Source organism: Microcaecilia unicolor, chromosome 1 (genome assembly GCF_901765095.1).
Source record: "Microcaecilia unicolor chromosome 1, aMicUni1.1, whole genome shotgun sequence".
Taxonomy (NCBI): domain Eukaryota; kingdom Metazoa; phylum Chordata; class Amphibia; order Gymnophiona; family Siphonopidae; genus Microcaecilia; species Microcaecilia unicolor.
Window position 1 is genome coordinate 766,682,815 of NC_044031.1, and position 18,221 is coordinate 766,701,035.

The 18,221-nt window shown below is 43.1% G+C and overlaps 1 protein-coding gene across 1 annotated transcript in view; it reads left to right on the forward strand.

Annotated features, from left to right (window-relative positions):
• MAP2K5 (mitogen-activated protein kinase kinase 5) overlaps positions 1–18,221 on the forward strand; it is a 406,422-nt gene that overhangs the window by 63,906 nt on the left and 324,295 nt on the right. The window contains exons 7-8 of the mRNA XM_030189796.1: positions 295–343; positions 4,550–4,614. Of these exons, the coding sequence (XP_030045656.1) occupies positions 295–343; positions 4,550–4,614 (114 nt within the window). The remainder of the gene's footprint in view (positions 1–294; positions 344–4,549; positions 4,615–18,221) is intronic.

The window sequence follows — 18,221 nt, forward strand, 5'->3', positions numbered from 1 at the left end:
ACCTGGCTTAAGTCTGTCTGTTGCAGCTGCAGGATTTAGCCAGTTTTTACTAGCTTAGAACAAGGGTGAAATTGGGGTTTAATCTAGCTGGCCGTAGTAGAGGTGGTTATGCAAAACTGCCCCATACTGATTGATGAAAGCACCTGTTATTTGTGAAATGACTGTTTCCAAAAATGTCTATGCTTTTCATAGCAGAAATAATATGGTCAAGTTTCTGGCATAGTAATTTACAAACTGCACGTTATTCACAATCTTAAATACTTCCTGATCTCTTCGTGTCTTTTTGCTGTCTAGCCTGAAGAAATCCTCGGCAGAACTTAAGAAGATTTTAGCCAATGGCCAGGTAGGAGCAGTTCTTTTAACTTGCTGAGACCTGTAGCATGCGCAGAGCAGCCACACAAAGCGATTGACTGTTCTGCACATGCTCAGCTCACCGACTGGCTTCCCCCGTATCGCATGCAAATGAGCTGGGTCGCAAAAGCAACGAGCAGCTCATTTGCATGCGATTCTCTTTTTGTGAATCCCTCTCTGTTTCCGAATCGGTAAAAATGTACCGATTCGGAAACAGAGAGGGATTCCCAGCTATTCCTGGCGGTTTCTCATGTAATCCGCATAGAACTCACGGGGCTACTTGTGGAATATAAATACTGTATTAGATTAGATGAGATTGCCACCGCTGCTAAGCTCAGTGTGGGGCCCGTGAGGCAGCACACATGCTCACAGACCTGCCCCCCCCCGTCTTCTCCATGTATTCCCTGTGCAGGAGGAGGGTGTCTGAAATCCCGTGTTAACTCCCAGGCTCCTCACTGAGTTAGCTTCATTGCTATTAAAGGTAGAGGTGGAGGAAGGTGAGAGGCTTTCACACGCAGTGGTGTAGGAAGGGGGGGGGGGGCGGTCCGCTCCGGGTGCACGCCGCTTGGGGGTGTCGGCTCCGCGCTGGTGCACTGCCCTCTCTGCCCCGGAACAGGTTACTTCCTGTTCCGGGACAGAGAGAGCAGTGAATCAGCGCGGAGCCGACACACCCCAGCAACGTGCAGTCGGGGCGGATCGGCCTTCCCGCCCGTCCTTCGCTGCAGGTATGCGCGCCAGCGGGAGGAGGGTGCGCCGTGCTGCACCCGGGGGGGGGGGGGTGCGCAGCGGCGACCCGCTCCGGGTGTCAGCTCCCCTCGCTACGGCTCTGTTCACACGTTCTAATTTTTGGGTGGGGGGACTCTGATTACTGAAAGTGGACATTCCAGCCTCCCCCCCCAGCCCTGCTCACCCCTGACCTTTTCAGCTGTCTGCCTGTGCCCCTTTCTTCTCTCTGTCCCCTCCAGACCAAGTTCACAAGTCTAGAATGAATGCTTTCCATTAGTAATTGACAGACAAATGGACAGATCCCAAACCAGTTTAATGGTTTTAAATATAAGCAGCTGAATTCTAGAAGCAAGTTGGAGGCTTGGTTTTTCAGTACCCAGTAAATAAGTTTTTAAATGTTTGTTCTGCTGGAGGGCTGTGTGATAGCCTTCACAGACACACACCTGTCTTCTGGCATCAAGTCTTCCTGTTAGGCTCGATTGGCTGAGACATCTCTGTCAGTGCAAATCAAAGACTCTTATTGATTTTCTTAACTGCTGCTCACTTCCCCTCTGTGTTCCGAAGGCTGAAATCTTAATTATCTCAGATACCTAGTCAGTGTCTCCATGCGCTCACCTCTTTCTGCTTCATCGGCATTTCATGAATCAAGTCGTGGTCGTCGTTGAGCATGTCAAGAAGACAATTAAACAGCGCTTGCTTTCTTCCCTGTGTCTCACCTGCAACTTCTGGCCTGACCTGGCTTGACGGATAGCGTGCTACGTGGCTAAGTGGTGCACTGGGACAGGGCCCAGACAGAGAGTGGTCTCACTGGCTAGTAATCATCAGATATGAAATAAAAGCAGATTTGATCATAATTTGCATTTGAATGAAGGTGAAAGTTGACAAGAAGGCTGCACAAAGGAGTGCAGCTGTTTGTAACACTGGCACCAGTTGCTACATGGTAGCAGCCGTCAAGTGCTTTCTACTTACATAAGTACATAAGTATTGCCATACTGGGAAAGACCAAAGGTCCATCGAGCCCAGCATCCTGTTTCCAACAGTGGCCAATCCACATCACAAATACCTGGCAAGATCCCCAAAAAGTACAAAACATTTTATAATGCTTATTCCAGAAATAGTGGATTTTCCCCAAGTCCATTTAATAATAGTCTATGGACTAGGAAGCCGTCCAAACCTTTTTAAAACTCTGCTAAGCTAACCGCCTTTACCACATTCTCTGGCAACGAATTCCAGAGTTTAATTACACGTTGACTGAAGAAAAACTTTTCTCCGATTCGTTTTAAATTTACTACATTGTAGCTTCATCGCATGCCCCCTAGTCCTAGCATTTTTTGGAAAGCGTAAACAGAAGCTTCACATCTACCCATTCAACTCCACTCATTATTTTATAGACCTCTACCATATCTCCCCTCAGCCGCCTTTTCTTAGTCATAAGAAGATAAGAATGGCCATTTTCCATCAGTAGCCAATCCAGGATCCCAAAGAGTAGATCAATTAATTACTTACCCCCAGGGATGAGCAGTGGCAATCCCAAGCCTACCTTGCCTCAAGGTAAGAGAGCGCTACCCATCGGCTAGGTGTTGTCTGTCGCTGGACCATGATGGGGGAAGGCAACAGCTGTTCAGGAAACCTTTCCTGCTGGGGACTCCGGTGGACTGTCGAGCATTAATAATCTTCAGTCCTTTCTACTCTAGTTTAATATGAGGATTTGGTATTAATCAGTAGAAGAAAAGGGGCCATGATTCTTCAAGATAATCAAATATTGGCAGGATAGAAATAGCTTTCTGCCTGGTCTGATTCTTATAGGTTATGTGATATAAATATTTATTTCTTTCCTGTCACTCAGCGTAAATGCCACCCATTGATCCCCTATTGATATAGTGTCAGCAGTTCATAAGAAACATTTGACTGGCCGGTTTTCCCCCGATGAGTCTCTGCTTCATAAAACGGGATTTACTAAATCTCTCCAATTGTGTGCTCAGGGACTGTGACCACCGTTGGGAAAGCACCAGTGAAGCTACAGGAGTCCTTTTTCCTTCAGAGCTTTACATATCAAATAAGGACTAATTGGGCATTTGGTCTGCAATAATTTACTAGAGAATGCTGAAGTTTTGTCACTTATCTCCTGCACGTCTTATGTTGTTTCTACTCCACTTTGTGCCCTCATCAGGGACACATCATACATAAGAGAACCATCATTCAGAGCCTTATGGATTTAGTATTTTTTATCCGTGCATAACTCCTGTGATTGACGGCAAGATTCGGCTCAGTAAAGGACTGTTTCATAGCCCCTAGGAGGGCAAGTTTGAAAGCCTCCAAGGAGCTTACATTCTTGTACCCACACGTAAACTCTCGCTGGTGCACAGGATGCAGGTAAATTCGTACCCACACACTGGGTATTTGTGTGGGAGCAGCTGCAAAATACATGGATTTTTGCCAATGAATATCTACATTCTTTCATCTCCCCCTACACACACCATGAATAGGATGTCTGCTTTTTACTTGCACTGAGCAGGGGCAGTTGCCAAAACATGTTTTTATATGGGAAAATATACATTTACCTACATAGAAAGTCTCGAGTAGATCATGTCACCATTTTCTCATAATCTCTCAAAGGATGATGAGTGCTACTCTCAGTAATGCTGAGAGAGAAACATTGGCGCTATTTGGCTTCTGTTTATATAGAAGCCAGTATTGAAAAGTTCTGGGTACCTTACTTTTTAAACCAAGAAATGTTCCCTTCTGAACACTTAAAGAATGAGTGAGGCCAGAGGAGGGACCAGGTCTGGAGAATGAAATTAGGCCCTAGGCACGTCATTGAAAGGAATGGATAGTAGGGCCTAAATGTAGGCATGTATTAATCTTCTGAAGACATAAATGCCTACCTGAGGATCCTACATTTTAGGTCTCAATGTTGTCCCCCCCCCCCCCCCCCACCCCCTACTAGCAGTAGTGTAATGCAGGAGGGAAAGATCTGAAAGTGTGGGGCCTTCACTGCACATGTGCGTTGCATATTAAGGTGCTAATCACAGTGCAGTGTATGGCAGCAGGCCAAGCCCTGGAATTGAGTTAGTTAGGGGTCCCCCCATGTGGCTCCCAAGCCTGCACCAAGGAGAAAAGAAAAAGAGAGAAGAGGGCTGCGTAAAGACAGACACATCTTGATCATGCCCTTTGCCTCTCCTGAGGTATGTCTGGATCATTCCATTTTGACACCTTTTATCAAACTTTAATGAAATGACCCAGGCAAGCAAATTGTCATTACACTTTCCATCAGTTTGTCCCTTGGTATCTTCTTTTATAAATTGAACAGCAAATGTTGTATTGATCTCTCTGTTCTTGCGGCTGAACTTGGGATGACCTGGGCCCGCTGGTTGTTTATGGCCTGGAGTTGCTTTTCCTTGACATCTCCATCCCCAGGCTGATCTCTATCTCTCTCTCTCTTTTTTTTTTGTTTGTGTTTCTTCTGGTGGAGATGAATGAACAAGATATCCGTTACCAGGAGCTCCTCGGACATGGCAATGGAGGCAGTGTCTACAAGTCAGTACGCTGATTTTCTTCACTCTTTTTTTAGTATCTGTCTTTAACCAAAAGTGAAGGATTGCTCTCTGTGTACATTTGAACTTCTGTAGAAGTGATGGCTGTTATAAGCACTTTCCATTGCCAAGAACATCTTGTGAAAGTCCTGAACATCCATGTGAATTTCCCTCTTTTTCACTGCAAGAAGCTGTGTCTTTAGGAAAGGGGGTGGGATTTGATATACCGCTTTCTGTGGGAAGTGTGGACCCGCCAAAGAGTTAGAAATGGGAAATAGTGGCCTACAAAGTGGGGTATTGTAGTTGTCAGAACAGTGAGCTAAGCACCAGGGAATTTGGGGTTCAAATCCTCGTCTTTCTTGTGGCCTTAGTTAAGTCCCTTAACTGTCCATTGCCTCATCTATCAACTTAGATGATAACTTCTCTGGGGCAAGGAAATCGCTGCTCACCTTCAGCTCAGATCTGGAAAGAGAAGTAATTTAAATGTCAAATTCAGAGCCAAGGAATGGAAGGTTTCCAGCCCCTTCCAAAGGAGGTAGGGAGCGGGGGAAATGTTCTTGTTGCTGAGTGACTTTGACTCTATTTTTTTGTGATATCATTAAAGGATATTAAAATACAAAGTAAAATGAACATTTGTTGACCTGGGAAGCTGCTTAAGATGAAAGCTGTGTTTCCAGAGAGCCTGGGAGGCAGCAAGCTCGTTACTCCCAGCTCGGTTCACAATTGTGCTGAAACTTAACTTGTGAAATTACCCTAATGGGGAGGAGGTATTTCTCCTTGAAAGGGGACGCGATTTCGGGCATATGTTCTTCTAATTTGCTCTCTAAATTGTGCTACAATCTGGTTTAAATTAAAAAACCAATGTTTGGTTTGAAGGCCGTCATTCCTGACTGAAGGAAGAGATTACTCGCTCAGTTCTTGTCCTGTACCTGGGAATGTTGTCTGGGGTGCAGCTTACAAAGTGTAAAATACAGAGGGGCGATAATAGTTATAAGCATTGAAGAATTAGGAAAAGAACATGACGATGCCGTCGTGACTATTGCTCGCTCTGGGATCAGTTGACTGGGCAATACTGAGACATTTGAGCTTGTCTGAGGTAATGAAATAACTGCGACAAAAGTCTGGTGACATAAATGTGGATGTATTCCTCCCCTCCCCCCCTACCCACACCAGAAATATAAAACACTCATAATATCCTGGGGAGAGGGGGCTTTTAATATTTTGTATTTGTAATGTTACAGAACTGTGTGTTTCTTGCTGACAGAAAGGGCTGTACCGTGCAGTGGTAAGGTACATAATGTAATATCTGGGACTGTAATAGTCTGCAGCGGTGTATGAAAAATATTCCTCTGGGAATTAAAAAGAATCCATAGTCTGCGTGAGTGCCCTCGGGGAGTACAGGAGAAATCCTGCAGAGAGCCGCCTTCCACTACAGTAAAGCTGCAGCCCATTAACACTTTCTGTTGCCCTTGGACGTTTCTTTCTTGAAGTTGCTCATCCCTTTGTCACCCTTGAATTTCAGCCCATGCCTCCGCTGCTCTGGCCAGCTCTTAACCAGAGAAGCCTCTCTTAGCCCCTCCAGGCTCTTTTATCCCCCTCGGCACCACTTCAGTGGCTGCATCAACCTCTGCTTTGTGATTTTTAATGACCACCATGTCATCTGGTCCTAAAGCAGTGAGTTTGGGTGCAATAAAGCAAGTAGGTTAAACCTGCCCCAAGGCTTCCTTGCTTCTGGTGGGAGCAGCAGTGTGTTTGACCTGGAGGTGTTGGGTGTAACACTGGGCTCATTTTCAGTTGCAAAGGGCCAGTAATGGTAGAGTGAATGTTTCACTGCAGCGGTCATCCTTGTTTGAGGATTTCTGTTCGTAAAAGAACATTGGCAACATTGAACTACATAGGAAAAGGGTGGGGGAGAGGGGGTTGGTGTGGGGGTCTGTTGCAGGAGGCTCTACAAACATTTTGGAGAGAAGATTAGGTAACTGCATGAAGACAGGGGAGGGACAGCCAAGAGTGGTCTGAGGCCTACCGCAAGCAAGTCTGTTGTTCTGGTCTGATTCTTTGTAAATTGTAAAAGTAAAGCCTTTATTCCTATTTCTGAAGGCAAGAGTTTTTGCTGTAGCTGCTTAAAAGGTTTCTTGTGCTTTTGAAAATGTTTGAGCTGGGCTGTTGCACTCACCTGCTTGTCCCCCAGCAAGGCCCTGGTCTCCTTTCCCCTCCTCCTGGGGCATTTCCTCTTAGCCGCCTGATAAATTTGATCAAGAGGCTTAATCGTGTGCCTTCTGCTTGACATACCACTGGGCTGTATTTTTCAGGATTAGGAAAATAAGTCTTAGTAAAGACAGAATCAAGTAAAAATTGCAACTCGAACCAGTGCAAGGCCCCTTTTTTTCCCCCCACTGTAACCAAAGCAACTGTGCTCTAAAAGAGCAGGGAAGAAGATGGAAACCTTTTGATTCAGCAAGTTCTTGTTAAAAAATATGGCCACTGTGTATTGATTTTTTTTTTTTTTTTTTTACTGAACTCAATTGACTGAAAAGTTGTTTGTGTAGCAATATTTGGGCTAACCGGTATCTGAGGACAATTCGTGCTACACACAGTAATCAAGTGTCTTTCTGAAGAATAATTATATTGTCATAAAAGAAAGAAATAAAACTGTGATAAATCCAGTCCCCTGCACTTCTGCAGGAAGGGTAATAAAAAGCAACAAAAAAATCTTCCTGAAATAAAATAAAAAAAAAAAAGTTGAAGGGAGCCCCTTCCCCATCTCTTAACTGTAGTCTGAAATTAGGCTGAAAAGTAAACCGTGACATCTTGTCCCTAAACCGTCCCGGTAAATGGTAATTCAGGTAGACGGGGCACCCTGAGATCTGTGACACTAACTGGCTGCCGGGAAAGGAGGGGATGTAGGGTGAGGAAGGACGGGTGAGGTTGCAACCTCTCTTGGCTAACTAGTGAGTGTGTGGGGCCCTTGAGTGCAGGGTCCTAGGGTCCCTCAGTAAGTGTGTGGGAATTAATAGGGATCTGTGTGCTTTATGTTCAGAGTTTCAGTTGCGAATTTGTGTACTACTACTACTACTACTTAACATTTCTAGAGCGCTACTAGGGTTACGCAGCTGAGATATCAGCAGGGATGCATGTCTACCTTGGGAGCTTAGCCAAGTTTAGGTGGCAGAGCCGGTGGTGGGAGGCGGGGATAGTGCTGGGCAGACTTATACGGTCTGTGCCAGAGCCGGTGGTGGGAGACGGGGCTGGTTGGGAGGCAGGGATAGTGCTGGGCAGACTTATACGGTCTGTGCCAGAGCTGGTGATGGGAGGCGGGGCTGGTGGTTGGGAGGCGGAGATAGTGCTGGGCAGACTTATACGGTCTGTGCCAGAGCCGGTGGTGGGAGACGGGGCTGGTTGGGAGGCAGGGATAGTGCTGGGCAGACTTATACGGTCTGTGCCAGAGCTGGTGGTGGGAGGCGGGGCTGGTGGTTGGGAGGCGGGGATAGTGCTGGGCAGACTTATACGGTCTGTGCCAGAGCCGGTGGTGGGAGGCGGGGCTGGTGGTTCGGTGGCGGGGATAGTGCTGGCCAGACTTATACGGTCTGTGCCCTGAAGAGGACAAGTACAAATAAAAAGTAGCACATATGAATTTATCTTGTTGGGCAGACTGGATGGACCGTGCAGGTCTTTTTCTGCCGTCATCTACTATGTTACTATGTAAACCTGAACGAGCTGATCCATTGCTGGTTTTGCTCCATTGCATGCATGGAAATGTAGCCCTGCTTTTCTTAGGGAAATCAGAACCACAATTGAGGAGCCTTGCTTTCAAAGCCTGTTAAAGATGAAAAGCTGTTTTCTGGATAAATCAATGTTGTTGTTTTTTTTTTAATTTTCAAGAATTCTAGTCAATATAAGAACTTTTTCATTAAAAAAATTTTTTTTTTTTTACTGAATATCATAGACCTTACGAATAAATGCATTTCACCGCAGATTTCACATGTCCTTTTGGCTACCTATGAAGGCAGTCTGTTTCTGACATAAACTCATTTTTGGAAAAAAGAAATGTCCTTAACAGGTTTTGGAACTAAGCTGTTGAATTCCTAGCACACAATGTGGAGGAACCAGGACTATATGGGTGGACCTGGATGAGTTAGTAATCCTGGGAGAAGGAAGAGAGAAGAGGGTAAATTTGGAAAATCACAGGGGGGGGGGGGGGGGGGAATTGATGTGATTGGTGGGGTAGAAAAAAGAGAGGGTGTAGGAAAAAGATGGGGAAGAAAATGGAACAGATAAAAAAGGGGGTGGGAGAGGCAGGGACAGTATAGACTGAAGATGGAGAGAGGGTTTGGAAGCATGGAAACGGAGAGATGAGAAATGTAATCCTTTTCCATTTTTATAGTCTGATCAATACTACATGCAGCACACTCATTCGGAAGAGTGCAGGAAGCATTTAGAATTCATTTCATTTGGCAAATACGTATTGATTATCTGAGAACAAGCGTTTGAGCCTGTTACATCCATGCTGTGCTGTTGTGCTACTCTCCATACAAAGTTCAGGCTGTGTTCCTGTGTGTTCTTTGAAGTAATTCTACTGTGTTTGTGTGTGTTGTATTGCATGAATTGCATCTTCCTCAGAGCATCTAAATGCCATAGGATTTCTTTAAGTTCATAAATGTGCATTTCCCTGGTTAGCAGTTCAGGATGTTGAGTGACATAAACTTAGTGGAGTGGAGGAGTAGCCTAGTGGTTAGTGCAGCGGACTTTGATCCTGGGGAACTGTATCGGGCAATCAAGCCATTGTGACAACATCACTGATGAGGTTGGCTCTTATTGGTGGAATGAGTGGAGGAGTAGCCTAGTGGTTAGTGCAGCGGACTTTGATCCTGGGGAACTGTATCGGGCAATCAAGCCATTGTGACATCACTGATGAGGTTGGCTCTTATTGGTGGAATGAGTGGAGGAGTAGCCTAGTGGTTAGTGCAATGGACTTTAAGCCATTGTGACATCACTGATGAGGTTGGCTCTTATTGGTGGAATGAGTGGAGGAGTAGCCTAGTGGTTAGTGCAGTGGACTTTGATCCTGGGGAACTGAGTTTGATTCCCACTGCAGCTCCTTGTGACTCTGGGCAAGTCACTTAACCCTCCATTGCCCCTGGTACAAAATAAGTACCTGAATATATGTAAACCGCTTTGAATGTAGTTGCGAAATACCACAGAAAGGTGGTATATCAAGTCCCATTTCCCTCTTTCCCTATATGAGCCACAAAATAAACAGCTGCAAGACCCAAGTCAATTCAGCAGTAATGTTGAGGAAGTCATACTCAGACATGAAGCGGTAGAAGGGGTGGCGGCAACAGCGTAAGCTACGCATACTCATAATGTAGCTCAGTCTTCGTGGAGGGACTTCTCAGGTTTTCAGCCACCAATTGCCCTAGTTAGTGCCAGATCTGTTGAGGGTATCTATATATCTACATATTTGTGTAATGCCTGTGAAATGCCATTTGGATTGAGACCACCAAGTCATTTCTCATGTCATGTTACCACTTTAGGTTGGATTTGAACTGGTGACTCGGTGGTGAAAGGCTCAGGGGGGAGCCCTTTTTACAAAGGCGCACTGATAAATGGCCTGCGGTAGCGTAGACACGTGTTTTGGGCAGGCGCAGAATCATTTTTCAGCGCACCTGTAAAAAAAATGCCTTTTAAAATTTTTTGCCGAAAATGGACGTGCAGCAAAATGAAAATTGCTGTGTGTCCATTTGGGGTCTGAGACTTTACTGCCAGCCATTGACATAGTGGTAAAGTCTCATGGAGGAGTGGAGGAGTGGCCTAGTGGTTAGGGTGGTGGACTTTGGTCCTGGGGAACTGAGGAAGTGAGTTTGATTCCCGGCACAGGCAGCTCCTTGTGACTCTGGGCAAGTCACTTAACCCTCCATTGCTCCATGTAAGCCGCATTGAGCCTGCCATGAGTGGGAAAGTGCGGGGTACAAATGTAACAAAAATAAAATAAATGCGGTAGCCGGGCGGTAATGACCTACGTATGCCAAATGCTACTTGGGCGCGAGTCCAATACAAGCGTCCAAAAATAAAAATGATTTCAGACGTATGAGACGCGCGCCAAAAATGCAACTAGCACAAGAGCCATGCGGTAGCCAGGCAGTAGCTCCATTTTGGCATACCTTGGGCGCGCTTAGACACTTATGCGGCTTAGTAAAAGGGCCCCTCAGTAACCCTGAGGCAATTCACTTCCGCAGTTCAGTTTCTCCAGCCAGTTTAACTTCAGTCAAATTTTGTAATCCTTCTAGTTAAGTTGGTTAGGCTGAAAGAAGACCCAGAGGTCAAGCTTACCCTTCTTCCGATACTCTGGCATTTGTCTCTGGAATATTTCAGGGGAAAATGAAAAATCCTATTGGGCTCATTTATAGCCAAGTGTGATGAATGGCTCAGACCCACTAGAAAAAGTGATTATCTGGTGATTTAACTGGAAGAATAATTTTTCCTTTAACAACTTGTCTAGTTTACTTCTTAACAGCTTCCAGTGCTGAAATTTTCTGTAATTTTACTACCCTTTGAGTAAAAAATCCCTCCCTTGCTTTTTACTCCTCTTGAGACAAAAATGAAATTGTGGTCGTTGCTGCATGTGTGACCCTCCCCCCCCCCCCCCCCCCCCCACCAATATTTTCTTTCTTAACAGAGCACTTCAGCAGTCACTGGGGCTCTTTCTTATCTGCCTCCACCTGACTTTGAGCCCTTTACAGCCTGTAAGGTAATGACCGTGGCTCTCACTGTTTTTCTTCTCTTCTGCTGTTCACATTGGACAAATGTGGAGCTGTTTGTTGTGTTTTGGTAAACTCTGGAACATACTCATTTATCGAGTACAACTTTCTTGCAATACCAATTAAGCGTTGGAAAGAACTGTCAGCACTGCACGATCCATCCTTCTGCTTTCTTTTAAATAGCAAACAAGTTAGAATTTGTTATTTGAATCCACTGCCTAATTAAATGGTTACGTCAGCAGCTGTGATAAAGTGCCGACTCTGGTTTTTTTCCCTCTGCTAGTTTGTATATGATGGAAACTCATCTTCGCTGCTGAAGAACAGAGGAAATATCTGTAGCAGCAGCAGCACTGGGGTGTTTTCTTAAATTGCGTTTTTGAAAAATAATTCACTGGCAAGTTCAAGCACATTTAGCATCTGTAGATTTCTGCCACGGATTTCTTCTGCATGGATGCTTCCAGCCTATATAAAAAATGTATATCTGTAACACATGAGGATATTGTCCCCAAGGTGTGAAGTACATAAGTAATGCCATACTGGGAAAAGACCAAGGGTCCATCGAGCCCAGCATCTTGTCCACGACAGCAGCCAATCCAGGCCAAGGGCACCTGGCAAGCTTCCCAAATGTACAAACATTCTATACATGTTATTCCTGGAATTTTGGATTTTTCCAAGTCCGTTTAGTAGCGGTTTATGGACTTGTCCTTTAGGAAACCGTCCAACCCCTTTTTAAACTCTGCTAAGCTAACCGCCTTCACCACATTCTCCGGCAATGAATTCCAGAGTTTAATTACACGTTGGGTGAAGAAAACTTTTCTCCGATTTGTTTTAAATTTATCACATTGCCCCCTAGTCCTAGTATTTTTGGAAAGCGTGAACAGACGCTTCACATCCACCTGTTCCACTCCACTCATTATTTTATATACCTCTATCATTTCTCCCCTCAGCCGTCTCTTCTCCAAGCTGAATAGCCCTAGCCTCCTTAGTCTTTCTTCATAGTGAAGTCGTCCCATCCCCGCTATCATTTTAGTCGCCCTTTGCTGCACCTTTTCCAATTCTACTATATCTTTCTTGAGATGCGGCAACCAGAATTGAGCACAATACTCAAGGTGCGGTCGCACCATGGAGCGATACAACGGCATTATAACATCCTCATACCTGTTTTCCATACCTTTCCTAATAATACCCAACATTCTATTCGCTTTCCTAGCCGCAGCAGCACACTGAGCAGAAGGTTTCAGTGTGTTATCGACGACGACACCCAGATCCCTTTCTTGGTCCGTAACTCCTAACGTGGAACCTTGCATGACGTAGCTATAATTCGGGTTCTTTTTTCCCACATGCATCACCTTGCACTTGCTCACATTAAACGTCATCTGCCATTTAGCCGCCCAGTCTCCCAGTCTCGTAAGGCCCTCTTGTAATTTTTCACAATCCTGTCGCGATTTAACGACTTTGAATAACTTTGTGTCATCAGCAAATTTAATTACCTCGCTAGTACGTCTGGTCTTAACAGGCCACAGATGCCTTTGTTGTGTGTAAGACCCTTCTTATTTTATGTTTAAATCTTCTTTATTCAAAGACTAGACGTGTCTCCACAACCACCTAAGCAGCCTTTGCCTTCCGTCTTACAATACCAAAGAACAGCGTTGAGCTTTTCCATTGTGCAGATATTTTACTACTACTGCTGGGGTCATTCCATGCCAAGTGGTCTAAAAAAAAGTTCCCACCATCATGTTCTCCAATTCTGTTCAAATTTTATCTGTTGCGCGAGTCAGGTGTTAAACGAAGTTTCCCAAAATTTGAGGTCTCTAACTGCAATAGTTGCAGATCTAGACCCCCTTTTCTGTAAGGTTGTCAGTCCATGAGCGCGCAACATTTACCAAAATGCCATTTTTGGGGTCTAATAAAATCCAAACACATTTTTATAAGTGGCTAAAAAATTCAAATCCTGCACAGTTTTTGATGCTAATTCCGATGAAATACATTTTAACATTATGGATGCAAAATCCAGTCAAACAAGTTGACCCAAAGTGTGCATCAAAATTGGTTTGCGACTCATCGGAACATATTTGGACCAATATTCAGACCGTAACAACTTCCAGAGGGTCCAAAACATTGCATTTGTAAAATATAACCGGATTAGTGCTAAGAAAGATCCCCAAATAGTGCTTAGGGCCTTTTATAGGGGGAATGGATAGTGTTGAAAATTGAGGTTCTTGGGCCATCCAAACCTTTTTTAAAACCCGCTAAGCTAACTGCTTTTACCTCATTCTCTGGCAATGAATTCCAGAGTTCAATTAGATGCTGAGTAAAGAAAAATTTTCTCCAATTCATTTAAAAATTGCTACTTTTTAGCTTCATTGTGTGCCCTCTAGTCCTAGTATTTTTGGAAACAGTAAACAATCGATTCCCATCTATCCGTTCCTCTCCACTCGTTATTTTATAGACCTCTATCATATCTCCCCTCAGCCGTCTTTTCTTCAAGGTGAAGAGCCCTAGCCGCTTTAGCCTTTCCTCATAGGGAAGTAATCCCATCCCCTTTATCATTTTCGTTCTGTTCTTTGTGCCTTTTCTAATTCCATCATATCTTTTTTGAGGTGCAGCGACCAGAATTGAACTCAATATTCTAGTTGCAGTTGCACTATGGTGCGATACAAAGTTTCAGCGCTTATGCCTTTGTCAGGGGTCTGTAAATACATTTAATACAACTAAAAATTACTGAACAAGTAGGCAATAATTAAAAAATACAAAATGAATAAATAGAAATCATCACTAATACTTTACTAACAAATTCTCCTCCTTCATAAAAAAAAGCAAGTGGTGCAAATAGACATGCATCAAACAGATAAACATAGAAATGTATGAAGAGAAAACTAATATTTATTTATTCTTGACATTTATACCCCACATTAGCCTGAAATTGAATCAGTGTGGCTTACAAACAAACAATAAGTGAGTAAAACATAATAATAGTGTACAGAATATAACACAAATTACAATAACTTCATGAAGCAAATTAATACATGTAAAGTAAGTAACCAGGGAGTTAGACTGTCTCAAGGACAAACAAATGATGAAGGGTGGAAAATTAGACAGGACTTGATGGGGAAAAAGAGGATGAAATGAGATTAAGAAAAGGATGTGGGTAAAGTTCAAATAGAGTTCTTTGAATTCAGAAAAGCCAGGCTGAAGCAATGTGTTTTTAGAAGACTTCTGAAAGTTACATCTGTAATCTTGATTGATTTAGGAAGATAATTCCAAACTTTTGGTGCCTTGATAAGAGAAATTAGCAGAGTGACGCAATAATAATAATAGGATCAATGTGTAAGGTAGGTGACTCTGTCTTTGCATGTTATAGATAGTGCAGGCTGTTTGGGGCTCCCACCTGCCTCTCCAGCACAGTATCACTGAACTCAGAAGTCTGCTGAACCCAGTACTGCACAAACTTCACCAAACAAGCAACATTTATATACCCAGATATCCAGCAGTTTCCATCATAACATAAGAGTTTATATACTCTGTCTCGAAAAGCCTAGCCACTCGTCTGGGTTACCCCATGGCCACTTAAAGGATCTATCCCCAGCACAGCTCATGTCAGCCTGCAGCTGCCGCTTGTGCTCTACACTAGCACCCTCTTCCTACCGACTGGTTGACAACCGCCTCTGGATGAGTCTCCCGCTCTCAAATTAGCCCCAGTGATTTCTAGGTTACTGAGGCCACAGTTCCCAGAAAGCACTCACAGACCCAACACACAAACCACCAGGATTCTTTATCAGTTCAGACAGGCGGAACGAACAAACAAATGTGTTTATTCTCAGAACTTGGAGCAGTGGACAAAAAAATGTGCAAATAGCAAACAATAACAGGTAACTGAAATATGGATCAATTATAACACTAACTAAACAGCTATATACTGTCTAAACAGTACCTGGGAAGGTCGGGGATATAGAACTGTTCACAGAGCCTCAGAAAAGCGATCTGTCTCTCTTTCCTTCTGGGCTAAGACTGAAGCAACAGCGAGCATCTGCTGGCTAATTTCAAACTCCAGGGCAACCAGAGCCCAGAACAGTTAAGTTTCAAATAAAAACTAGTTACATCAGTATAGGCACTTCCTATTATCTGTGTGCCAACCAGAAGAAAGCAAAGTCAGTCCTCTGTAACAGCTTTAATCATAAACATGCACCATCTGCTGGCCAAATTGGAGAAATACACTTCAGAACATAATCAATACAGGAAAATATCCAATACATTTTACAGGCTTAAAACAAAAACTGTTTCTTCGGGGGGAAAACAAGATGGCTGCCGCACTGGTTGTTTGTTGAAGCGCTCTGCGAAATTGAGCTGAAAGTTTCCTTTATTTTCCGTTCAGAAAATGCCTCACACTAAACGTAAGGGACTGTTGAGAGTAGTGCCTTCACCTACCTCAACCTCTTCCCTCGCTCAACTGCCGTTAGAGTGCTTCTTCCCCAGTGTTTCCAAGTTTCAACGGGGAGAGGATTCCATTGCGGGAGCTTTCGGAGAAGCGAACTCCCCGCTGGGAGAGGAAGTCTCCCTGTCTCCACCATCTGCAGTGCAGATACCTCCGTGTCCGGCGTCGAGAGCGGCCCTGGTGGGAAACCCTGACGACTCTGATGATGTGTCGGTTGGGGCGTCCGGTGAGGACCCAGGCAAGCAAACGGCGATACGTGGAGCTGAGGAAGGATTGTCTTCCACAGCAGTGAACTCGGAGGTGACTCTACAAACGTTGAAGGTGATGTTGGACCAGATTACTACCACTTTACAGAAGACGTCAGGTGATGTGCTCAATCTAAATGTTAAACTTGAAGATTTGAAAAAAACTGTAGACTCTGTTAAAGGCGAATTAACTACTCAAGTACAATCTTTGCAAAAAGAAGTGGAAACACTAAATGCCTTTAAAAATTTGGCTAGCAAGGACTCTATGGATATAAGAAGGAAAATAGAGCAAATAGAGAATTTCAACAGGCGCCTTAACCTCCGTTTTTTGAATTTTCCTATTATCGCTGGGGTAACTCTAATAGATACCTTTCATAGATATTTGTCAGAAATTTTGAATATTCCTGTTGAGGCAACCCCACCGGTAAATAAGATATATTTTATTCCTAAACCTAGAGGAGGAGTACAAGGACCTGAAAAGGATATTCATGATTTACAAAATATCTCAGATATATTAGAACAATCTTCAGATGTTATAATGAATAGAACTACTGTGATTGTTTCTATGGTATTTGAGCAACATTATAATACTATTCTACTTTCGAAACTCTAAAGCTCAATTTTGCGGCTCTAAAGTATGGATATACCCTGACGTCACTAAATCAACTCAACAAAAAAGGAAAATGTTTCTTGCTTTAAAACAAAAGACTATAGATTTAGGTGCTTCCTTTTTTCTCGCTTATCCCTGTAAATGTGTAGTTAATTTAGGTCAAACTAAATACACTTTCTTTTCACCAGAACAACTTAAAACGTTTGTAGAATCGAAACAGCTGAAATAATATATATCTTGGAATAAGTGCAGCCTATGCCTTTAATTTATGTTTGCTAGTATACACTTGTCTGATTCTTTTCCCCCCCTCATTTACAATTTGAGGTCTAAGAAAGGTTATATAATATAATATGGATATAATTATACTCTAAATTTAGAGAGTCATCTCTTTTGCCTATTAGCATAGTTACTTTAAAATGTACGATATGTATGTTTGGAGTTATGTATATTATTTCCACCTGTATTTCTGAACAAGGGGATCCTTGATTATTGTAATTAAAATTATAAATAAAAATAAAAAAACAAACAAACAAAAAAAAAAAACTGTTTCTTCACGTGCTGCTTCTACCAACAATGGTTGCTAAAGGTAATTTACAAAAGTAAAGTGTAAGATACAATCATAAAATACAAGTTAAAAGAAATCCAAACTGTTAAATGTAAAAAATCAGTTACAAAACCAAAACATCCAAAATATTAAATGAAAAACATTAAAAGATAAGTTTTAAGTAGTTTTTCTAAATATTGGATAATTTGATACAATGCAGATATCAAATGGTAATGAGTTCAAATTTTTGATATAATAGCTGAAAACTATTTTTTAAAATAACCTTTTTTCCTCAGAGTAGAAGGGGGAAAACTTGCAGTCGACATAAACTTGACGTGAGGAGCGTTTCTGTGGTCTAAGTAATAAAAATTGTGCAAGATTGTTCATGGTCTGTCTTTCCCGTCTTAAAAGCTAAACATAGTTGTTTCAGTTTGTGCTCCAGTGGGCAACCAATGTAATCAAAGAAGCAAAGGTGTTGCCCTATTATATCAGTTTTGAAAATTCCCAACTCTCATATCTGGCAAGACTTCAGCATTCCCTAGAATAGGTTAGGTATCTAGAGCATTTTGGATTTTTGCCCAATATTTTGGAGTAAATGGATCATCTATTTCTTTGGAAGGCCTAAGTAAAGATCATTATACAATTGTTCAAGCTATGATAGCTTCTACATTTCACTATCAGTTGCCAATCATTTAGAGTGAAATAGTTGTGAATCTCAGTAAATTAAACTGACAAAAAACATGATTTAATAACTTGATCAATCTGATGTCGGAGATGAATGAATTAATAGTGGAGTGGAGGAGTGGCCTAGTGGTTAGAGCACCGGTCTTGCACTCCAGAGATGGCCGGTTCAAATCTCACTGCTGCTCCTTGTGATCTTGGGCAAGTCACTTAACCCTCCATTGCCTCAGGTACAAACTTAGATTGTGAGCCCTCCTGGGCCAGAGAAATACCCAGTGTACCTGAATGTAACTCACCTTCAGCTACTACTGAAAAGGTGTGATTAATCCAAATAAATAAAG